Here is a 26,680-nt window from a genome sequence, read left to right as displayed (position 1 = left end):
ATATGATACAGCTGCCCATTCTCATTCCATTGTATTCATATGAAGTTGGTAGTCAGTGCCACGTCAGCAATTGAGACGTGAATGAGATAGATCAGGTATAGAATATGGCATATACCTGTATCTCATGATGATGTTCAGAGGAAAAGTCCATATACTCCTTTGTCCATTCAAACTTAGGCCCGGCCCCCTTGTTAAATATCAATAATATAAAACACAAGGTTTGGCAAAGTATAGGATGATAATATGTGACACGACCCGTTAATTCAATACGAATACGACACGATAAAAATGGATTAAGATTTAGTCTTAACGGATTTGAGTCAAAACGGATTGACCCGTTAAAACACGATTGCTTAACGGGTCACTAAAGGTTCAACCCGTTATGACCCGTTAAGAAAATTAAATTTACCTTTATATCCTTAGACCTAAAGGGCAAAGACGCTCCACTTCCTTCTTCAAGTTCTAAATTTGTTTAGATCTGTGTTTTTAATTTTTTATTATATTTTAGATTGTAACATTAATATATTTACATTGTATGTTTTGTTTATTATATTTGGGACATAATTTTAATAATGAATATTATTACAAATTGTGTGGATCATATTTGTTTGGATTGTAATTTTAGACTTGTAGTTAGTTTTTTATTTTTTATAGATATTATTTATATTTAAATATTTATATAAAATTAATTAAGTCAAACGGATCGTGTCGTATCGTATCATGTATGTTTAACCCATTAATGTAAACGGGTTGAAACGGAACGGGTCGTGTCGTGTCGCGTCATGTCAATTTATTTCTTATTCATTAACGGGTGATGTCGTGTCAACCCGTTATCTTACCGTGTCGTGTTCAGGTTTAAAATTTTGATACGAAATCCTTAACGGATCGTGTTCGTGTTGACCCATTAAGTGTAACGTACATACCTTGACACAATACGAACACGACCCGTTAACACGATTTGACACCCCTAGCGAAGTACTGCTCAAAGTAGTTAGTTGTAGATCTTGCCTGCTGAAATTTTTAACATGCATAAGCTGGTAATTAAGAATTATAATGACCTTACCTTTTGTAGCCGAAGTTATGAAGTTGGAACTTCACCATTTGGGGAATGTCATGACTTGTTTTCTCATGATCATGAATTCTCTCCAAGTGGCCAAAAAATATGTGGATAAAATTCTTAATTAAATTGATTTTATAAACTGATCATCCAGTCCAATACGGAAACATACAGTCCATTGAAATTATCTTGGTGATCATCATCTCTATTTCTTGAGTTAAACCTGGCCTAGTTATCTTAATCATCTTTATGTTATGCAGATTTGTAGTCAAAACTAGCTAATATCTTTTCATTTTTTTCATACAGAACCATTTGCGCGCAGTTTGCGAGAATTATGCCCCTCGTGAAGGATATTATAATCCAAAAAATCTGCATCGCCTACTAGAAAAGGTGGGAAGTCCGTATGGAGGAAATGATATAGGTAATGTGATATTCTGAATGATTGTATCTGTTAGGTATGATGTATTTCTTTCACAAAGAGTTGCAATCTTGCTTGATGCAGGATTTTAATTGTCTTGAACCTTGATGATTTACAAGAATTTCCGAATTAAGTGGGGAGCTAGCTAAATTCTCAAATCTTTCATCTTCCTTTCTGGATTTAATTTGGTTGGTATACTGGTCCTGATTTTATCATGATATTTCTTATTTCATCATTCATGGTTGCTGTAGTGGGTGGTTGGAAGGGCCAAAGGTGTATATATATCCCATTTCTAGCTTGCGGGGACCTCTCTGGGTATGATTCTGACCGTTCACATCCGTTACCTAAAGCTGCCGATGGAGCTTAATTACAAGGACTTGGATCCTGTAGAGCCCCCACTTGCCCCTCCTTGCAAGCTAAGAGAGCTCTTGAACTGATGAAAGCATCCAGTCGTGGAATCCAAGAGCTCGAAAAGGTCTCCTCGGATTCTTGATCATGGTCATGTATAACATGACATATGTATCTAGAAACAGACCAACCAACTCAAATGGATTGGAGTGCCAAATTTGATCACTGGATAGACAATTATTACTGTAATTTGCCTTTATCATTTTGTTGTGCTAAAACAATAATTGCTCTTGCTTAAACTGGTTGGTTTTCGTGTCCCACTAGCTAGATAGTACCTGGAAAGCATTCAGAATTAGAGAGTGCAGCTTATAGGGATGGGATTCCCCTGTGCATATTTGGCAGTACTAGCTACTGTTAGGTCAAAAGATTGAAATAAAAGCTGGTATCAAATGGGATATTCGATGATTTTCAAGTAGTGGTCCTGACAGTGGCTTTTCCTTTGAAAATTAGACGGGTCGACATCTTCGGTATGGTCCATGTCTATGAGCTGTGAGGTGGTGAAGTATCATACTGTAATTTTCAGTGTAATTGATCCACCATCTTTTTATTTTTTGTTTCTTCCTGGTTCGGTAATGATTTTAGATTGGAACAATGATCATCGATCCACTATATTATGTCCCAAGTTAAATTCCAGCCAAGACTCAGCAGGCTGTGTCTTAAAAAGATTATTGAACAAGCTAGTGAGGTCTCCCCACTTACTATTCAGATCACTCTAGCTATATATATAGGATTTGCACAAAATTTGCTAGCTACTTGCTATTTGTCATGTCCAACATTAATGACGTAATTTGCACAATGTTTTACTAATAATCAATGAATCGTACAGTACTCTTTGTTTATGATCAATGAATCATGAAATCTTTTTCATATACATCTTTTCAAAAGACAAGCCAGCCTGAATTCTAGTAAGAACTTGCAGAGACTGAGTTCGAACGCTGCAAACAGGAGGAAGAATTCAAGAACTCGATGCAGTCCTCTATGGCTTCAGCTCGATGGGAGTCGATGGGATCTGATACCGAGCGTGACCTGACCAATGATGAGGAAACCTTGCGTGAAGACCTTCTCATGGACATAAAACGTATTGCTCTTACCACCTTGACCTGCAGGCGCTGGAGAAAATCTACAGAAGAAAACCCTGAGGAGTCTTTGGGCAGCCTGAAAGTCCAAATTCCAATGACCCTTTTCCTCCCTCCAGCCACTCTAGTACCACCACCATGTTTGGGAAAGATGCTTGGCTTATCATTGACATCCGGACTGAAACTCACTCTTTTGGTTGCGTTTCTCGACATTTGATCTGTTCCCCAATAGAGAAAAATATGATAGTTCCTCCTGTTTGAGAGAGAGAGAGATTTCAACCCAAATAGAGGGAGGGAGGGAGGGAGGGAAATCTATGAGGAGAGGGGACAGTTGGTTAGGTTGTAGGGAGTATTTATTGATGAATTTATGCGAGGAAAAGAGAAAAAGTAAAAGAGGACATTGAAGAAAAAGATAAAGAGAGGATTGGCCGGGTAGGAAACAAATGTTTTTGTTCAAAGAGGCTGTGTTGACTGTAAGACCATATAGCAAAGCACATAATCTCACATATATATATATATATATATACGTGCATGACAGCATGAGCCATGCACATAGATTTGATGCATGCTGCTATTTAGTGTAATTTACGAAGTCGTACGATCCCCCAACCTTTTGGACCATATATACCAGCTTTTGTGGGTGTCGTGTGGGTACTACTTGAGTATGACCAGCAGCAAGTGTTGGATGCTCACAAGAGTTTTTACAAGTTCAAGAATGAAATGGGGCTTTGGTCAAAAACAAAAAGAGAAATGAAGCTGTGAGGTAAAAAGAGGAACCAAGCACTCGATACTCTTCTAATCAGCGTTGCTTTTTAGGTGCTCTCTCAGGGCCTACCCTTTCCCTTTTTGTTGGCCATCTTGATTCTGTTCAGAATCAGAATTCTAAAACTCATGGCCCACCCATTCCATACAGAGAGAGACAGTCGACAGACAGAGAAACACAGATAGAGCTAGAGGACGATAGAGGGAATCTGTTTGAATATATATATATATATAGGGGGGGTGTGGGCTTGGCGTGAAAATGAGGAAAATCTTTTTCTTTCTTTTGCCCCCTTTTCTCAAAGAAATTCCTGCAGTGAAGTCTGTTTGCTAGCGTGTTTTTTGACTGGGAGCTAAAAGGTACTAAGGCCCCTGGTTTCCTTTGGGGTGCATTCATTCTCAACAACAAGAAATTAATATATATTGTTTATACATAAGAACGTGATAGCTAGAACTTGCTGCATGCTGTTGATAACACTAGTAGAATACACCAAAAAGAACTCAAAACAAATTATTATTGCACATATGATGAGATTCTTACGTAATACCCCTATCTGGCCTAGAGTTGAGAGCATTATAATTAACAAAATCTTGCATTACTTGAAAATGAGAAGTTATTATTCTTAATTAATTATAAAAATTAGAGCTCTAATTGTAATTTTGGCTATTTCTATTAGAATATAGGTCCATATGTGACTTGAAAATTGTTACAAATGATACTAAAGTCAATCCAAATTAAAAATGGGAGACTTGAACCATGCCAGATCATGATTGTAATACTCTATTGAGATATGAAGATATCAGTGAATGAGATCTCACATTATTTAAAAAAATAAATTCTTATTCTTTACGACTAGTCTAGGATATCGAGATTTTTCAAACTTGATTGAAATTGATCAAGTTTACATCATGTCTAAGATGACGTGTATATAGTCATGTGTACTCATTTGTGTATACATGCATCCTATAATATGGCTCCTTCTACTAACGCTCGTACAACAAATTCAACTTTCATAATTTGGGTTCGATCAAATTTCTACTCTTTGAATCAAAACGTTGAATGGCCAGCGTTCCAAAAGAAAAGCATTCAAACCAATGTTTTGGGTTAAAATTTCCAGCCTTTGAATGAAAACGTTGAATTACCAGGCCGCGGCCAGTTAATTTGTTTGCAGTCTCTGCATTTAATTAATGCATTTGGACGAAAGGAAAAGGAAGTTGGGAATGGTTGTCATTAAAAGTTAGACTACAGAAAGCTGTTAATTAAAGACTCCAAGCTCATGTGAAAACCACAAATTTTGTAGTCTAATACAGATCACCAGTTTGGAGTTTGAATTTTCATTAAGAAGACTTTAAATGCGCCTTTGAAGATCATGTCCATTGCATTTAATGAAGCGAAATAACAGGCCAAAAGTGAAATTATTAGGGTTGAATTAGTCAGCCAAAAGTGAAATTATTATCCCATTTATAGAAAAAAAAAATGATTTTTTATAATGACATTTATTTTTTTATAAAAAATTTGCGCTAGAGTTATATTGTTGCAGGACTTTGAGATGGATTAGACTACTAATATCAACCAAATGTTGTTACAATTAATAGAATCATCAAGAAATAGAAACTGAGATAAACATAATTTAGCAATTATATAAAATAAGAATACATAATTAAATAGTTCGAATTAAATGTTTATATCTACTTGCAAATAAAAAAAAAGAGAGAGAGAGATAAGAGAGGACATAAATTTCTTAAAGACTTTTCCTTCAAAATTTACGTACAGTTATCACAAGAATAAATCTTTTTATCAGTCATTATTCATTATCTAATATTCAATATCCTATAAAAAAAAAGTAAAGAAAAAACCGTCAAATGTGAAATATGAGAGTGAATAGTGACAGATGTAAAACAAAATCTTTATCACAAACTTTGAACACCAACTAAACCCAAGTAATATTGGTTGAATTGTTTTTGTTTTTTTTTTCTCAAAGTATTGGTTGAACTTGAACATTAAAATTCTAATGATGACATAACAGTAGAATTTGTCATCGAGTTACCCTAAAGAAAATTGAGAACATCATTGATGTTACCCTTCATTACGACCAAAGAGTTTCTGCAAACTCTAATGAGCCGACCTTTACTAGACTTTCAATAATTTAGGGAGACTAAAATGTTCAGAGAAATTAAACTTTTTCTTCAAATTTGGGACATCATGTACTTGAACACCACTACTTCAAATCCTAACAATTATGTCGTGCTAGCTCGTGCATCCTTAATTATATTTTATTTAGGAAAATAATTAACAGCTTACATGATCAGCTACTTTGCAAATATATATTACCTATGAATTAAATGGAAGCAAGGTGGTTTTGTTTCCTATATATTAAAGTTGAATCTTCATTAATCGGCTCGTAGATCATAGCAAAACAATTCCTTTGAAATTGTGTACGGTATATTGGAGTGTAAAATCCATTATATGTTGAGTTTGGTACAAATTCCCCATCCTCACTAAGCTCTATATAGTTGTCCCGGCCATGGAGTATTCTCTAATAAAAATGAGTTGGGAGCTTTCTCTGGTTCTTCTCTTCCCTTCCACTCACCAAATGAAGTCGACCCTCTCCCTTGTTGCCTCTCTCTCATCTTCTAGTCTATCTCTTGGCTGTATGTCCACATCACTCTCAGATTTATATTATTTCCCCTCTTAACTCTATGTTCCTCTCCTTACTTCATGTCCATTAACTCCTTGTATTTGTAGGTCCTCACTTCCTCTCTTCTTTCTTAATATAGTGGGCTTCAATGTTCCATAGGTCTTTAGTGGGCCTTGCACAAGTGCTCATTCGACCCCCAATTGATAAAATATCATATATATATATATATATACACACACATACATACACAAGAGAATGGTACCGGATGATCTTAGGGTGTACTTGACAGAATGATTTAAATAAAAAAAAATTCAGTAACTTATTTATCTGAAAAAAAGAAAATATAAAGTTAAGGAAAGATAAAAAAATCTAAATTTTCGCAAAGTATCTAATCGCGGGATTATTAAAAACTTTTGATAAAACATGATCATTCATTAAATTCTATAAGGAAGCTACACGTCAAATAGTTAAGGATTTTAAAGATCTTTTGGTAAAACAATATCTTTTATTAAATTATATAAGGGAGCTACACGTTAAATAGTTAAAAATTTTAAAGGTCTTTTGATAAAATATGATATAACAGACTTAACGAGAAAATAAGAAAAGTTAACAAAAAAAATAATAAAAATTACTATTTATAATTAAATAGTTACTTATTATAATATAGTAAATATATGGGATCAGGTACATAATAACGTTCTAAAATTCTTTATTATATTTTAACAAGGGGGAGTAGTGCCCGTTAGATCCAGAATATACAAATTAAAGTCATATATTTGTTAAACTTAAGAAGCGGATATTAATGAAGGTTGGGTTCAAATCCTTCAAAGAGATAGTGGAACATGTAATAGCAATACTCAATGAAGAGGACGTAGAGCTGTTTGCTTGTACAGCTTATTACATGTGGAGGAGAAGAAATGTCTTTTTGTTTGAAGGAAAGTTTGAGAACCCATCTCGGATAGTCTAAGCAACTCTTCAGTCGACCAAAGACTTCAAAGAAGCCAATGACAGGGTGAAGGTGGACTTGACCATTGGAAGACCTACTGGATTAACTACTTGGAGACCTCCACCACTCAACATTTACAAAGCAAATTGGGATGCCTCAGTCGACCGAGTACACAGCAAAATGGGGGTGGGAGTGGTGATCAGAAACTGGGAAGGAAGGGTAACAGCAACCCTGAGATCATCAAGGTGCATTTTTCCTGATGCCAAACTTGCAGAAGCGATGGCTACACTAAGAGCAATTCTCCTTTGTAAACAGATAGGCATCTCACGAGTAATGTTAGAAGGTGATGCTCTCAACGTGGTCAAAGATATCAACTCAGAGGCAAAGGACTGGAGCTCAGTAGGATTGATTATACAAGACATCAAGGTTGAACTTCAGAATTTAGAGTATGGTTCGGTTGATTACATATCTAGAAACTCAAATTGTATGGCTCATTGTTTAGCTAAGGATGCACTAAAACTCTCTCAGGAGAGCATAACAATGGAGGGAATCCCTCTTTGTATCCAACATTTGCTAAATTAATGATGAAAGCTTGAATATTCAAAAAAAAAAAAAAAAAAGAAGCGGATATTAATGAAAAATACCCCCACAAGTCAGCACTTCAATTTTTTTGGGGGTAGTGACGAATCTGGACAGCTGGGCTGGCCTAGTGTAACTTGGACCCCCTAAACAACTTTGGGAAAGTGGTCATGTTGATGTACAGTATATATTTGGAAGTGTTAGTCAAAAGTTAAATGTGAGGAGATGATTTTAGATAAAAGTTAAAAATAAAATAAAATATTATTAAAATATTAATATTATTTTGAAATTTGAAAATATATAATTATTTATTATATTTTATGTAAAAATTTAAAAAAATTATAACGATGAGATGAGATTATATAAATTAAAATCATTTTTCAATCCAAACCGGTCTTTAATATCATCATTTCTGTAAATTATAATGATAAGATGAATGATACGTACCCCAGATTTCATGCAACTGTACGTTTTGGGAGTTTTTAAACAATCGGGTTAATTGTTAGCAAAACAGACCACTGTAGCACATGCATGCCGAGCCTAATTTAACCAACTTATAGCGCGCTAGCTATTATACTTAGGCCTCTTGGGCTTAACATGTGGGTCCATTGGGTTTACTATTAATAGGCCCAACTAGCAGGCCCAGCCATTTCAAGTTGTTACATCTTGAATCCTGAGATCTCTCGGCACTGCTATTTCAATACATTTTTCAAAAACAATAGTTTCTTCTTAAAAAAAAAAAAAAAATTAACAACAATTTATCAGAATGTATCTAATTCCTAGCAAAAACTGAATCGGGTCTTCATTCTTTCCACATACCAACATAAAAAGAGTGCAACATAATGGAGTGACAACTGATCGTTTATCGTGTGCAACATGTTTATCGCAAGAGATAAGTATATATAACTCTCATGTGTCTGGATGTTGTAACCACGTATTTTTCCGTCACAAGCGAGGGTTATCAATAAAACTTGAGTACCGTCATCTTCCTAAAAAAAAAATACCAACATAAAAGGATAAATATATAATACTCATAGTAAAGCAAACAACCTTATTTTTATTTTTTGAAAACAATAGACCTTCATTCATAAAGAAGATAAGTACATAATCCATCACATGACAATTACATAGCAGCATCTATAAGAACTCTAGAGTGAATAAATTCTGGACAAGAATGTCACCACTGTAACGTATCATCAATAAAAGAAGTATGTCTTGCAAGTAGATGGGCATCTTCATTCTCTTGGCGACCAATGTGGAGCACATCATATGAGACAAAATGAAGAAGTAAACTTTGAATTTCAGCTATCACAGACCCTTGATTAGAAATATTAGTTTCTTTAGAATGAATAGCTTCAACAATATTTAAAGAATCACCTTTCAAAATCAGATTAGTCATATTCATATTCAAAATTAACTGTAAATCTCTCAAAGCTGCTAAAACTTCAATATAATCAACTTCAAAAATACAATGCTCCTAACATAATGCTATTATATATGTTAACAGATAAAAAATATACGTTACAAGAAAAATATATATTTATGATAAATTATTTATAATAAGAATTATTATTTTTGACGATAATATTAGATTTATTTTGATTGGAGATAGTTAATTTAACAAGAAATAATCGACGATAAATAAGTAATTTTTTTTATAATGATATAAGAGGAACAAAACTAGATGCAAAGTAATCGGAGCGTCTACCTAGGGTTTTGAATTATCCAGGAATAAAGATTGAGATAGTGGGCACGTTATCCTCTGCCATTTTATACGTATAAAGTTAAAGTTAATTTTATATATATATATATGCATTCACTTTCCAAGATGTTAGATGAAAGCATAATATATAACATAATTTTTTTAACCGAATAATCGAGCCTTTTTCATTGAATTGATGATGAAAAGTTGCCAAAAGCTAGGCTATAGTGATAAACAAGAATGTCAGCACTCACGTGCACATGTTGGCATTATTATTATTATTATTATTAATTTGATACTGTATTCATAAGATGTTTTAATTTTTTAATTTAGATATTAAAAATATCTCAGAATACATCGTTATTATTTATTATTTATTATTATTTAATATTTTATTATTAATCTTTTATTAATATTTATAAAATATTTAAAAATACCTCATCAATCAAACACAAACACAACGTAAGAGTCCAGACCAGACCAGGCCAGAGTCCAGACCATAGCCCTTTAATTTCTTCCAGGTTGACTTCAACTTTCACGTGTGGTACTCGAGTACAATTAAAGTGGATTCGTGCGCTTATTTTTACGCTCTTTCGCTCACTCGATCTTATATATATAGATATGATGATCAGTTCTTTTGAGTTTTAAAAACAACTTGAAAAGTGCATGCTAGCGGGGACCAATTATATAAGTTGGATTAGGGTCTTCTATCTTCTTTTACTTTTCCCAGAAGATATATGCCATGAAAAAAAAAAGAGTTAATTCTAGATTAATTGGAGAATTTTTATTTTATTTGGGGGTTGGAGGGCCGGAGTAGTACTTGGAAGATGTTAACTCGGTGATCCTATGAATTTCCTATATATGCTTGGAGTACTAGACCCATACACTATAACAACAGATTTAATTTATTGTGACCAACAAAACCGTCACAAATTTTTTTTATGACGATTTGAGACCGACACTATAACCGTAACCAAAAAGACATCATAGAAAGTATTTTTTGACAATTTACTGTACAGCCGTCATTTAAAATTTTTTTGTGGTGGTCAGAAGTCTTTTGTGAGATGCAACGTTTGAACGTGAAGAGATTTTGTGACAGTCAAATTTTATTGTAGAAAGTAACGTTCGAACGTCTACTCAACCGATTAGCATTTGAATGATAAATATCTAACATTCGAACGTGTTTACAGTAAAATTTCAAACGTTTCGTAAAATTTTTCAATCTTGCCAAGTGTCCCTTCAAGTCTATTTACATATGTAATATTCAAACGTACATCTATTAACATGTGAACGTATATGAAATTAGGTCTCATATCTGCTATAGAATTAATGCAGGAAATGTCTCGCCAATTTTTTCACAAACATTCAAACTTAACTATTTCACGTTCAAATGTACCAAAATAACATTTGAACCTAAACGTATTGACATGCAAACGTAGATGAAACTAGGTCCTCCTATATGCCATATAATTAACGCGGGAAAGGTCCCACCAATCTTTTTAAAAAAATGTTCGAACTTAACTATTTCACATTCGATCGTACTAAAATTTGAATGTATCAGTGTTGACATGCGAACGTAGATGAAATTAGGTTCTCATATATGCTATAGAATTAACGTGGGAAAGGTCCTACCAATTTTTTCAGAAACGTTTGAACTTAACTATCCACGTATGAACGTACGCGGATTATGGTCGAATGTAACACTGTTGACATGCGAACGTAGTTGAAATTAGGTCCCCGTATATGCCATAGAAATAACGTGGGAAAGGTACCGCCAATTATTTTTAAAAACGTTTGAACGTTCGTTTTAAAATTTCAACGTAAATCCTATCATGTTTGAATGTATATTTAATGTTCGAACGTGGTTTATATATGATAGTTATACTGTGTATGTAACATAATTATATAGCATAGTAATGTATATAATATATATTATATGGTTATATAGTATAGTAATCTATATAGTTACTATAGTAAATTATATAGTATATAATAATCTATATGGTTAGTATGGTAATCTAGTATATAGTATATATAGTAAGTATAGTAATCTATACAGTATATAGTAATCTATCTAGATAATATAATATATATACTTAGCATAGTAATCTATATAGTTAGAATAGCAACCTAAGATAGTTAGTTAGTAATCCACTATATAATATATTTAGTAATCTAGTATATATTATATATGGTAATCTACTATATGGTATATATAGTATAAATAGCAATCTAGTATATGGTATATATAGTATATTATAGTAATTTAGTATATCTATAGTATATATAGTAAGTATAGTAATCTATATAGATAATATAGTATATATAGTTAGTATAGTAATTATTATATATTATATGGTAATCTATAGGGGTGCAAATGGTCTGGTCCAGTCCAGTCTGGCGATGGACCGAACATCCAAAGGGATCGGACCGGAAGCTATCGGTCCGGTCCGGCCTAATTTTTTTTTAAATAACTAATAAAAAAAATTTATTTAAAATACTAAATTACATTAAGTGACTTATTAATGTGGATTATGTAATAAACTCATTAAAAAAATATTTTATACGGTCAATGATAATAAATTAGATGAAAATTATATTATTAATTTATATAATTACTATATAATTAACTAATTCATATTATATATTAGTTAATTCATAAAATATTAACAAGTGTTAATAACATATTTAAAATTTTATATTGTTAATAGTAATAGATTAGATGAAGATATATATAAAATATTGTTAATTTATAGAATATTAACAAGTATTAATAACATATTTAAAATTTTATATTGTTAATTGTACAATTATTATATAAAAAATATATTTTTATTTTTATTTTTCATTCGGTCCGATCCGGAAAAACCTTGGATCGTGGACCGGACCGAAACTTTTCAGTCCTTTAAAATGTGGACCGATCTCAATCTCGGTCCGGTCCGAAATGGTCGGTCTAGTCTGTCCAACCAGACCGTTTATCACCCCTAGTAATCTATATAGTTATTAACTATATAGTATATTATAATTAGTTAGTAACTATATGGTATATTAGATTAATTATTATATTAAAAAATATATATATAGTATATATATATATATAGTATATTATATTACTATATATACTAACTCTCTCTTATATTTCCAGGGCTACTGGTTACTTCAGACCTAACTGACCACCATACTCCCAGGGTGGCGTGTGGCTCTCACGTGCTATCACAGTCACTTTGTTTGTCTTTTTTTCCAACAAGGTTGAAAATCCGGTTCTATGAAGATGTAATTCGTTTTTTCTCATATATCTTTAATTTATGTTATGTCTTTTGTTTTCAGAAAAATAAAAATAAAAAACACATAGTCTCTTCAACTTTTGTCCATAAAGTGTGTCCTCTACTCCGTATTAGACAGAGTATGGGGTTTGTAAATTTTGTCTTTGATAGAGTTGTGTTGTCTCTCAAACGGTGGTCTGTAAAGGTTTGCAGCATGGACTAGACCATGTCAATCACAGTTGTGTATTGGGAAACTATTAATGTTATAGTTGGCTTGTTATGTATGTTTCAAGTCAAAGTTGTAATGTCTTTTATTAATGAATTCAATATGTTTTATAAATATATATATATATATATATACACACACACACACACACACACACACACACACACTAACTCTCTCCCTTTTATTGTGTTTTTTTAACGTATATAAGAGATTTCGGTATGAACCGGAACAAGTTTGAGTGGCCGAAGTTCATTCTTGATTTTTCGACCACCGTTAATGGCCAATGGCCAAATGGCTATCGTAGATAGTCTATACTCAGTATATATTTTCATTTCTATGGTGGTCATTACAAGATTAACGTCTTATTTGAGAAAATAAAAAATGGCTGAGTCAACTTAGCTATTTCTGGGTTTAAACGTCTGAACGTCCCACAATCAACGTCCTAACGATTGTTTATACTCCAAATGTATGTTAGTGTACATTCGAATGTATTGTTACGTTCGAAGTTTATATATTTAAACTTTCGAATGTAACTTTTTTCTAGAAGTTTGAATCCTAACGTTCAAACATAACATTTCTATAATTTGAACGATTATGTTTACATTCAAATTGTATACATCAAAGTTCAAATGTAAGGACTCGTGGGACATTTTAGTCCTAACGTTCGAACGTATACCTGCATAGGTTCGAATGTTAAGTTAAATACGTTCGAATGCATTTGCACGTTCGAATATAACGTTTCGTGGTTCTTTTGATTCCTAACGTTCGAACATGATTACCTACATGTTCGAATGTTATTCTTTTACATTCGAATGTTAAGTTATACGTTCGAATGTATTTTAGAAACATATTTTATTTGTTTCCCTTTATATATATATATATATACCTTCAGTCGGACTCATGTACAGTTCCTCATACGAATGGCAAGTGGAGAGGATCTGTTACGAGGCGAGCATCATCTCCATTGACAACCTTCCATATGGGGTGATCATTACTCAGCTATTATTGGACCAAAGAGTGCCACCCCAAGCGAAGAAATGGTTGACTGAGCAAATCAACCCCCTAGAAATGACCTCACATCGTTGGAGCATTGGACATGGAATGGGGCATGCTCGGCTTGAGCCTGGGCCCACACTAGATCTTTTTCCTCTGACCCAGTTTTGGGCCGGGCTTGCTCCCCATAGTGGGAGTACTAGTCAATAGTCGATAGGTACATCTGCAGGGGATGCACGCCCTACTTGGATTGATGTGATGGTCTTAGATATTACTGCGCACATTGACCGACCAATTGCGCATGTACAACATTACGTCACTGGGGTTGACCTTTGTTTAGATATCTAAATGAAAAGGTCAACACATTGACTGAGAAATTTCATACATTTGTAAACAACTCGTTGCGAGTGTTTTGTACTTTTACCATATTTTGTATTTATATTTTAATATATTTATTTTTCTATACTTTATGTAATGAACAATGTCATTTAATATATCTAATATTCTAAATCTTTTTTAATTTAAAATTTCATTTTTAATTTTAAAACATTTTACATTCAAACGTTAATAACTATCATTTGAACGTTTGAACGAATAACTTACACGTTCGCATGTAAGTGAGCTTAATGTTCGAACGTACATGAACCGTTCGAATGTAACAGTTTATACGTTCAAATGTAATCATTCCAAAACGATATTGAGTGACACTCGAGTGAAACATTATTATAGTTCAAACGTATAATCCTCTCTCATCTACCTTGAGTGAAACTGTCACAAAAAATTATTTTTGGTGACGGTTTCAAGACTATCACAAATTTAAAACCGTCACAAAAACTCAATTGTGTTGTAGTGATAATTAATACTTGTAAGTCCTCCAATTAGTGTCTTGAAGCTGGCACATTAATCCTAGTCATGTGCAATTTTAAGGCTGTTACAAAACATTATCGAACGGGAAAGGAAATAAATTAATTGATTGTTAATCTTATATGTTATTTTTATTCACGACAAAGACGAGCAATTAATTACTTGACAAAAAATATATAAAAAGACCAAACGCATCTTGATGTTGCATGCTTTCAGTCAAGTCAAGTGCAAGCGCCAATTCCCCATAAAATCTGAATAATTAGCACACCACAAAAATTTCCATCAAGTACGTAACAAACAAATTTCTAATATGATAATAATAATAATAATAATAAAAGTAATGATTCATTACCAGTAGAGTTGGTCTCTTGCATCGTCCATTCATTTGTGACCCAATACAGAAAATTAATGGTAGTTGGAGGATATTCAAAGGAATATCTTATGATTCTTAGATATTTAGCCTCCAATAATGTACATAATAAGACTTAGAAGTACAGTCATGCACCTAACGTAATCTCAACAGTTTGTGCCTTATTATATATATTTTTTATATTATTTTGCATTTGGAGCATAAAGGAATTGTTTAAAATTCCAATATTTTATGTTATAAATAACTAGAAGTAGAATAGGTTGCCCAAACAGACATTACATGAATGGCCTCAAATAGCATCATATTATTTATTATGTGGGAAGGGAAGGTACGTACGTTGGAGAGAGGTTTGTCTGAAATTAATGAAGACCAAAGTTTTAAATCACTTGTTTTTCGTAATAGAGTAATACTATATATCACACTCATATTCTATTTTAATCATACTAAATAGTATGTAACATATTTATCAATATTAGATAATAAAAAAGTATGCAATAATAATAATTTAATTATGATAAATGTGCATCATCTTAATTAGTGAGATGAAAGTAGAATGATAATATGGTGTATAGAATTTTCTTTCGCAATAAGATGAGATGAGATAAAAATTAAAAGTTGAATAAAATATTATTAGAATATATTTTTTTAATATTATTTTTATTTTGAGATTTGAAAAGGTTTAAATTATTTATTTTATTGTGTATGAGAATTTGAAAAAATTATAATGATTAATAAGATAAAAATAATTGTGAAAATAAATAGGATTCTATATCGTGTGGTATATGAATTAGAAGATTAGTATATGAATTCTCTCGTTACTTTGATTCTAAGATTGCATCGCATGATTGATGCAGGTGGATTTGGGAGAATATTTGTGAATAATAATAAAAATATAATGAAAAAATAATAATAAAATATTAAATAATAGTAAAAAAATATAAAAAATAATAAATAGTAAAAAAGATAGATAAAAAATAATAATAAAATAAAAAATAATAGTAAAAGTGTTTGAAAGTACTTAAAATACTCTTGGCTGCCAAACAAGGAATTCGAAGATGACTTCAAAACATCTCAACTCATTTCGTACGGAAAATTCTTTTCGAATTGAAACAGTGTATTGTTATTAGGATTGTTTTGATGTATTTTCATATACGACAAAATGATTTATTGACAGTTGTTTTTTATTTTTTTTAAAGGACTGTTTTCATTGCACGGATGTAATGAAGCTCCAAAGGCCTAAAATAAGGGACTGCTTTTTGCTTTTTACTTTTTACATGTCGGTTGTTTTGGAAATAATTAAAAAATCATTTTTAAAACAATTTCTATTTGATATTTTATAAAAAAATTTCGTTTGAAAAAAATATTGTAATTCAACAAATATTATTATTCACTATATTAAAAAAATAAAAATTAGGTAGGTAATTTATAAATTATTATTACTTAAGGAATAAATATATTTATAAATAAAACAAATTTATTAAAAATACTATGTAATAATTTATGAGACTCACATCTATCTCATTTTCAAAAAATTAAAATCATCTCAACTAACTTCCAATTTAAACACAAAAATTTTAAAAATTATTTCATTTCAACTCATCTCAATAATCTCATTACTATATTCACAATTTATCTTAAAAAATCATACACTTATTAAAAAAATATTTCCTTAATAATAAAAATAAAAAACGACAGATTTTCTCGATGGGGGAATATTGTTTTCTTAATAGTTTCCCCAACACAAAAAACAGTAGATATGCATACTTCCAAACGTAAGTACAAGGAACCGACAAATGTGAACATTATATTAAAAATGGGACCCATATATAAATCAACGACTTTACGTGATTAGAATATGATTCTGTGACGTACAAGAACAATTCTAGACAGCTTGTTACATTCATCATGTTGGTACGTACCATACGAGAAATCCAGCTTCTTTCTAATTGAGAATACTTTTAAGTAAATCAAATCTAATTTTTTTCCAAGGAAAATATATTATTCCTCTCAAAGAGAAGGTTCATGCATGATTCATATTTCGTTTATATGTAAGTGCTGTGAAGAATATAATCTGATTAGAGTCACACTTCAATAAATTTCTTACAAAAGGGTTAAGGCACCATACTTTAACGTCCAAAGGAATTTATAAAAGAGCGATGGGACATAGCATGCATGTCTGTCAAAATGCCAGACATCATCTGCATGATAAGGTTCTCTTTTATTTTGGCTTGGACTTGTCTTGTCTCCTTTACATTTTCTTCCCCTGATCTTCCTAGCTACTATTTATCATATTATCTAGTTAGTTAATTATGGCTGCACGTATCTTCCTGCATTGACATTTGACACCCTCTTTTTGATCATTCGACCAACTAATGAAAGTTGGGTTTGAAATATTGTAGCATCAACAAGTGCTAATTAAGAATGAATTCATGTTAATCTAAATGCAGACTGAAGACAAATTAAAAAAAAATCTATCAAAATGATCTCAAGGGAACACCCCTTGACATCATGAATTAAATGCTACTCATGATATTGTATCTATTTTGTGAAAGATTATTTGTGACGATAATATTTTTTACGATAAAAACAGACTCATTTTGATAAAAAATAATTATTTTCGTAAGAAATAACTGATTATAAAAAAATAATTTTATTGTAATGGATAAGCTGCATCTATTTATGAAATTATTTCATAAAGTCCTTAATTTTATAAACTAAGCATTATATTTTGCGACTTTGTGCAGATATTCTCAGCCCCAACCCCACCATAACACCGCCCATTCTCTAAAGGCTTACAGAAACAGTATGTGTGAGAGTTACGACACTCAAATCCCATACACTCTTTTTGCAAAAAGAAAAAAAAAAAAAAAAAACTACACTCCAAATGCTAAACAGTACTGCCAAGACGACGACAATGGCAAATGGATTTTTTTAAGAAAAAGTGTTGGTGACAGTTCATTATTACTACGTTTGCGGAATCGTACGTAGTGATAATAAGCTTGGAGTCTGTGTACTGGTCGTTGGCTCAAAGGACAGTTACAAACTTATGGTCAATGACAGCATGCGTAGTTAACTAACGACATGAATGCAATTTCTTGCCCTGAAATCCTAATATTTTGTTATTTTCCTTTGATTTCCTGCTATTTAAAAAGTTACCTCTTATTTAAAATAATATATATGGTATGAGAATGTTTGGTCTTATACATAAATTTTATACAAAAAATTTATATACTAACATGATTTATTATAATGATAAAAGATTAACTTTTGTTTATAGTGAGTTTTTCTTTCTTTTCAAAGAGGATGAGTGAGACTTGCGTATCCGAAATTTCTAAATAACATTATTCAATATTATATAATTATAGTATTATATGGTAGAGAGAAACGAATAGGTATAAGGAAAGTAGGAGATAGTAGAAGAGAGAGGGGGCGGTGGAGAATAGCATATGCCGAAAGACATTTGGTTTGATACCTCCAAGGGGCCTCCTACTTCCTACAGACTCGGCTGGGGAAAAGAATATCCGATAAGAGAAGTTCCTTGGGAGCCTCTTCAGATTCCCTTCAAAAGCAGTCTGAAATCTCACCCACTATACGAATATTTATCAATCAAAATTCCGAAGCCAACTCAAACTCACACGCACTCTCAACATTACATGCCTATATTTATAATCTCATCACCATCATGACCACCACTTCGCTCTCTATAAATCACTCTCTCTCTCCTCTCTCCTTTTCTACCTCTCCTTCTCCTTCTTCTTCGTCTTCGTCGGCTCTGTACGGTCCGGTGTCTCCTAAAGCTTTGTGCTTTATCGCCCAGGGAACAAAACCCGTTTCCTTGTTTTGCAAAAGGCGGGCGGAGAGGCAAACGAGAGATTTTTTTGTGCCTAAAGCAAGCGATATGACTATCGACGAAGTCAGGGAAGAGGAGGAGGAGGGGCCTCCGTTGATTGACTCGGAGACCAACTCTAGGCCCCGCCGCATTGCGCTCTTTGTCGAGCCTTCCCCTTTTGCGTGAGTCTCTCTTCATTTTCTTCTTGATTTGGTGTGCTGGAACAGAGTTCGTCGTGCTTGTTCTGATGGGATCTTCAACGATTAGAGATCCGGTTTCCGTAATGCTTTGCTGCTTCTATTTTTTAACTTGGTTCTTGAATTTGCGATCGATACTTGCGCTCCCTCCAAAAAAAAAAAGAATTTTCGATCATTTGTGTTATCCGTGAACTTTTTTTTTTTTTTTTTGGGTTTCGGATGTGGAGCACTGGATGCGAAAGTCCCTTTCTCGCAATTGGTGTGAGTTTAGTTTAATTGGTAAAATATGGTGTGGGGTCCAACTATGGAAAGTAATCACTTCTTCTGGTTTCCAGATCTTATATGTCATTCGGCTATTAGTTAGAGCTGTAAGCTGTTTTTTTTTCCTTTTTTTTTTTTGTTTTTTGAAGTTGCTGTAAGCAGGTTTAACTTTTTTATGGAATTCATGTTGGGTAATCAGTAATCTAATCTTTTGCTGCTCCTGGCCTTACTTTATGGCCCCGTCAACGGTCTTGGAGGTACAATTAGTCCCTCATTCGGAAAAAAAAGGCCTAGTATGTCATGTAATCTAACTGGTTGCTGAGGTTAGATCTAGAGTCCTTTCTAGATTATTGGGATGGCGTTACTAAAAATATATTCAACTATAACTTCCTGGATGTTTTTGTTTTAATGTGTTGCATCATTGATATTTTTCTTTTAGTATAGCATCATTAGTATTGTCTTTTTATGTGTGATTGTGCCGATTCTCAGCCAACTGCTGCTGTAGATGTCATTTGATGAGAGTGTTTTCTTGGATGCATTTAGTTTGTGCATAATTTTCTATAAAACTAGTCTATTTAGCTATGACAGTTATTGGTGCCATCATTTCTGAAGGTATGATGCTGTCTCATAGGCTTTGGATTTTGTAGCGTTTTTCCATGCAGTGCATCTTTATTCCATGGCTTTAGGCACTTCTGTGTGATTTTCCATGCCTTAGATTAAGTAGTCAGTGCTGTGACTGTCATGCGTAATTGTTTTGAATGAGGATCTCATTTATAATAGCTGCCAATTTCTTCAGCTTATCTATGAATATGAATGTTTTCGAACTTGATTACTGGCGGTTTGCCCATCTCGGGGGTGAGGTATGAGCTATTGCCTTCATCTTTCTGTGAGCTACAATGAGGTCATGGAAGCCATAAGCTCTTCAAGGAATCACAATGGTTATCCTTATCTATATCGTGTGTATATGTATGTATGAATGATTTTAAAGATTTTTTTGGTGTTAGGCATCAGTTGAATATCTTTTTTCTTGGAACCCCTAAAGAGGGTATCCATTTGACACAGAATTGCTTATAGCCCAAAAATCTGTTCAGACATTCTTAAAATTGTTTTAACACAATTATGTACTTTGAGTTAATGTGGTTCAATAATGTAACAAATTAGGGTTTATCTGGCATTATTGAAACATATGGTGTGGTGCAATGAATTTTAGCAATATGAAAGATGAATGATCATTGAAAGCTATCTGTTCCATGTTTCTCTTGCAGATATGTGTCAGGGTATAAGAACCGGTTCCAGAATTTTATCAAATACTTGCGTGAAATGGGGGATGAGGTACGTTCTTTATATCTCTGCAGCCCTTTATTCTGTTGTCTAGGTATATTCTTGACTTAATTTTTTAATGTTAAGCCATGCGATCTTGACTTAAGCCTCATTGCCAGTTCATGCGGCTTAGTGCGCATTAGCATCTTCTTTCCTGATGTGTTATTAAAAGTTCAATCTTCACGATGATTTTGATTTAAGTTTTGTTTGATAATTCCGGTATGTGAGCCTTTCAGTCATTCTAACTATAAAAGCATCCTGGTCAAGATTGACCTTGAACATGAGCATATTCTTGTATTATCATTTTCTCTTCAAATTGACAATTAAATTGGCTCGTAATGCCCAGGGAAAGTTTTAACATTGGTTTTGTATTGGATTCTGAAATGTCCTTGCATGATTAACTGAGTTTTGCTCATTGATGCATGGTGTAGGTGATGGTGGTGACCACACATGAAGGTGTGCCTCAAGAGTTTTATGGAGCAAAATTGATTGGATCACGCAGGTTCCTGTCTACCTAATCTGAAAAGCTTTCTCCTTAGAACCTCCTCATATACATAATTATGCTTCCGTTATATAAAGTAGTAGGGAAAAAAAAGGAAACTATAATTAACCCTTTTTTAACAGATATCATTTGACTCTGCTATGGCTGGAAAAGGGGGAGGGGTGGGGGGGGATACAGTTTTCAAAAGCACAATATAATACTATTTGATTAAAAAAGCTGAAAAAACAATAAAAGAAATTGACAGTTGGCCACCAAACGAAATGAGAAGCATTTTTCTTCTTCTTTTTAAAATTTTTCTGTTTTTTATTTTTATTTTTAATGAAGGTATTTGTGCCGGCTTTATCTTTTTTAAGATAGTGTTATTGTTTGAGCCCCACCCCAAAAAAAAAAAAAAATATTTGACTCTGCTGTGGGTTTCCCCTTGGCCACACATTTCAATGTTTTTGTTAATCAAGTTCTAGATTTTACCAAGGATAACAAAAGATACAGTAGACCTAGATACTACAGAAAAACCTTTTCATGAATCTTTTTCAGCTAGCCATTTCTTAGTCCCTGGCAATGTAATGTTTTATCCGAACTTAGTTTCTTGTGTTTCAAATATTGTTCCGTTTGTCTTTTTCATGCTTTATCATAAATCAAGTCACTCATCTATACCTGCATCCAAGATATTTACATATGCTCGGCGGTCTATAGTGGGTCAGGGTTATCAATAGGTCACCTTTTGCTAACTAAAAATTTGTTCCTTATTCTAGGTTTCATCACATTCCTACTCATCTTTCTTGCACATTTTTCCATCAAGGAAGCATTTAGTTTATTTCTACCATTTGTGCAGTCCACCTTTGGATGAATTATTTGATCTACATAGCTGCAAAGTTTGTATGTTTTGATTTTGAATAAGGGCCTAGGTGTGAAAACTTTGGTTTTCTGCCTAACCTTCTGATTTGCTTATTATCATTTTTCCAGCTTTCCCTGCCCCTGGTATCAGAAAGTGCCACTCTCCCTGGCACTTAGTCCTAGAATAATTTCAGAGGTTGCCCGATTTAAGCCTGACATAATACATGCTTCATCACCTGGGATAATGGTAAGTTTTCAAATGCTTCTTGTTTCTGTTAGTTGGTAGAAATTTTGATTCTTTCCTTTTCTCCTCTTCTTTCTTTTTCCACCCCGCAGGGGGGAGGGGGCAGTAGGTCATTTTGGAGGTATTAAAGAGAAGAATATTGATTTTTCCTCAAAGTGGCACTCATTGACTTTATTGCAGGTTTTCGGAGCTCTTGCGATTGCAAAACTATTATGTGTCCCCATAGTGATGTCTTATCACACTCATGTGCCAGTGTGAGTTTTGTTCTTGGCTTTACCATTTTGTTTGCATGTGCAATTGCAATCAACTTCTCATTATTAAATGAGTGGAGCACCCACAAATTCATGGCCATTTGCTGCTTCTCTTATAAACTATAGTAGTGTTCCTAATCCAAAGAGTGAACTTTTTCTCTAATATAATGCTTAATTTAAGATATGTCAATTAGCACTGTAGGGAAGGCTGATTCTTGTTTTAATTTCCAGTTACATTCCAAGATACACTTTCAGTTGGCTGGTGAAACCCATGTGGTTGATTATAAGTAAGTGAACATTTTGTTTCCTTGCTTTCTTTTTAACCATTGATGCCAGGAAATTGAGTTAACCTTTTGGCCTTTCAATTTCAGAATTCCTACACAGAGCAGCTGATCTTACACTGGTGCCCTCCGCTGCGATTGGTAGGGATCTTGAAGCAGCTAGTGTGACAGCAGGTGAGTATAAACTATAAACCTACAAGTATATTGTTAAATTACATTATGTAATTGGCCTTAATCATACCTGTTTGATATATTAAGTTATGCATCTAACTCTTTTTCTGTGTGCTTTCCATTTTTTAGATTTCTTTTTTTTTTCTCCCTAAGCATAGTAGACCCACTAGGTGCCATTTGTGCTAGTGTCACACCTTGTATCCGGGCCCATGCCGCCGTATCCTATTCTGACTTGCTTTCTTACATTGCTTGTTTCCAGCTAACAAGATTCGTCTTTGGAACAAGGGTGTTGATTCTGAAAGCTTCAACCCCCGTTTCCGCTCACATGAGATGCGAGTAAGACTAAGGTAAGGCAATCCTCTCATCCTTTGTTTATTCTGTCTTTTCATTCCGATGTCCTAGGAGTTTCACTTTAATGATATACATTTATCTCCTATGCAGTGATGGTGAACCCGAGAAACCATTGATAGTTCATGTTGGACGACTTGGAGTTGAGAAAAGTTTGGATTTCCTCAAGAGGTAATGCTCAAATATAGCTCAGGGAGGGATAGTCTTACAATTTCTGGAATTTGGGCTGTCATAGTTGAAGTTTCAATCATGCTGTCCTTTATTTTTGTAACGTTTGACATGATCCCCCCCCCCAGGGGGAGAATGCAACTCTTGACATTTTGAAACACATGTTTAACAGGGTTATGGACAGGCTTCCAGAAGCACGAATTGCTTTCATTGGAGATGGTCCATATAGGTACTGTACTCTGACACATCATGGGTTTCTTAATTTCGTAATGTAGTTGAAGGCCACCGTAGTACAATATCAGTAGTCCTATGTCAATTTCTATCTCTATCATGACTACACACCACCTGCATTGATTGTCAAAATAAACATTCTTTCTTGGCAGAGAGGAGCTGGAAAATTTGTTTACTGGCATGCCTGCAGTATTTACGGGGATGCTTGGAGGTGAAGAGCTTTCGCAGGCGTATGCCAGTGGAGATGTTTTTGTTATGCCTTCAGAATCTGAGACACTCGGGCTAGTTGTTTTAGAGGCCATGTCTTCAGGAATTCCTGTGGTGGGAGTTCGTGCTGGGGGAGTTCTAGATATAATCCCTCCAGACCAGGAGGGCAAAACTGGTTTTATGTTCAATCCTGGTGATCTTGATGACTGCGTGGGCAAATTGAGTACTTTGTTGCACAACCAAGAGTTGAGAGAAACCATGGGGAAAGCTGCGCGTGAAGAAATGGAGAAGTATGATTGGAGGGCAGCCACCCGAAAGATACGAAATGAACAGTACAATGCTGCCATCTGGTTCTGGCGCAAGAAGAGAGCGCAACTATTGAGACCTCTTCAATGGCTGGCAAAACGCCTTTTCCCTTCCCCAGAAGTTATATAAGTGATGCAAAAATTTCTTGGGGGTTTTCATTACTGGTTTTTGCCACCTTTGCTCTTGGACTGCAGAGGAGCCCTTATGGGATGGGATGGGATGGGATGTACGTGTGATTGATTGCCAGACATTCATTTGTTGTATATACTGGACCATTCTGTGTGGTCAAATCTGTTGTATTTTATGGCATGATCGACTTAGATGTCGATTTGATGCTATATAACAAGGCAAAGCTTTTCAGCTTCAGCGTTCCTTGTGGTCGTCCTCTGACATTTTCGCTTGTTTCAAATAGATGGCTATGCTTTCTCATGTGTACATATGTTGTTAACAAAGAGAGAATTATAACTTGGCCTCTTACTTCACAGGCCTAGATATTTCCTATGTTTGCATGAGTTCATGTGGATGCTTTAGGCCATTCTCAACTTCCTTGAGGTAGGCATTCAACCAATCGAGAATTGTTATAGACACATAGATTAGATAAAGTAAACTCACAGACTGATGTGGTATCATAGAATCCATTAAATTTATTTTATAATAAAAGTAATTTTACAATTCGACGAATCACATCAATCTACATCAGTTTGTTGGTTTATTTTTGTATAATCCTTTTGTAGCTAAAACATTTTCCTTTTCTTTTAAATATATATATATATATATATATATATATTCTTCGCTTGAATTTAACTGGAGCATCCGTTCTGAAACTCCAACAAAATGTAATAAGTTGTTCATGGTTGCCTCTCTTGCATTGGACAAAATAGTAATGGAATTTTGAACACTTTAGGTCAATATGTATAGATTTTTTTCTCAAGATTACGTAAATGGATTAAAGTAATCACTTGAACGAAGAGATCTACATTCTATCCAAAGATCCTTTTGAAATAGTTTAGAGATTTGTCTGTGATGGCGAGGATAAATCTCAACCTTCCAATAGTGATGGCGAGGTTCATGTCCAAATTCCATTAAAAGATAAAAAGGCATAAGCACAAACAGATACTGAATAGTACCCAAAAAAAGGTCCTGACTTGGAAGGAAGGCTCGACCCATTAGAGTTAAGGGCTCACAGGTCAATCTGTTGCTCTTTGAGAAGGAAGTGATCCAACAAATAACCTACAGGCACAAGCAAGCTACTACCACGCAGTAATACGTTTCTTCTATATAGAGCATTCTTATTAAATTAGTTAAAAGTTAAATTTAATGAGAATTTAACTATTAAGTCATAAAATAGCTCACATTGAAATAACTATATTTTAAATATTTGGAATATAGCTACAATAATATCTAAAATAATTTCTAAATTTGAAAGGAACTATTCATTCATCAAATCTATTTTATATTCTTTTTTTTTTCTCTCTCCTTTTAATATCAATTATTTCTCTCTCTATTTTAAATGACAATTGAAAAAATATAATTAGAATACAATTACTAATTAATATATAATATTATGAATAGTAAAATATAATAAAATAAAATAAATTCATAATTAAAAAAATTAAATTAATTACTCATTATTATATAATGAATAAATGGATAATCCAATGTAGAGATTTGATGTGAATAGTCAAAGTTAAATTCATCTTATATTATTTTATTATCATATAATGAAAAAATGGCTATTCTAATGTAGAAACTTATGTGAATGTAATAGCTAAATATTAAATTCATCTTACATTCATAAAAAATGTACTTTAACTTTAGCTAATCCAATGAGAGTGCTCTAAGCCACTTTTTACTAACACCACACACCTCATGAGTCATGTGGCACTTTTTTTTTCTCCTTGCCTGAATGAAACGTGCGTTTTGGTTTCAGAAATCTACAGGTATTTCTTCACTGTTTCTTCTTCACTGTTGCTCAGTCGATCTGCTGTGTTTCTCTGTCGATCTCCTGTGCTTATGAGAATCTGTGTTTTTGTTTGTGTGAATCCATTCCTTTTTTGATTCCTTACTCAAATCAGAAGCCAAAGTTTGGATTTAACTGGAGGATCTATATTCCATCGTAATGAATTCTACCAATTAAGTTAGAAGCTAAAATTAAGGGAAAACAAATCCTCCATTTGTAACAAGAACCTTCTTTCCCAACTTCCATCCCTAAAATTTTAAACTTTTTTAA

The 26,680-nt window shown here is 33.4% G+C and overlaps 1 protein-coding gene across 1 annotated transcript; it reads left to right on the top strand.

Annotated features, from left to right (window-relative positions):
• Window positions 1–18,683: 18,683 nt before the first annotated feature.
• Window positions 18,684–24,948, top strand: LOC108994926 (sulfoquinovosyl transferase SQD2). The gene is made up of 11 exons (XM_018970357.2): window positions 18,684–19,311; window positions 20,853–20,919; window positions 21,339–21,409; window positions 22,373–22,490; window positions 22,668–22,741; window positions 22,970–23,025; window positions 23,110–23,193; window positions 23,450–23,537; window positions 23,632–23,709; window positions 23,879–23,935; window positions 24,090–24,948. Exons 1-11 carry the CDS (start codon window positions 18,983–18,985, stop codon window positions 24,577–24,579), a joined length of 1,512 nt encoding a protein of 503 aa, XP_018825902.1. The 5' UTR covers window positions 18,684–18,982; the 3' UTR covers window positions 24,580–24,948.
• The last annotated feature ends 1,732 nt before the right edge of the window (window positions 24,949–26,680 follow it).

Source organism: Juglans regia, chromosome 3 (genome assembly GCF_001411555.2).
Source record: "Juglans regia cultivar Chandler chromosome 3, Walnut 2.0, whole genome shotgun sequence".
Lineage (NCBI taxonomy): Eukaryota > Viridiplantae > Streptophyta > Magnoliopsida > Fagales > Juglandaceae > Juglans > Juglans regia.
This window is presented reverse-complemented; position numbering and strand designations above follow the sequence as displayed.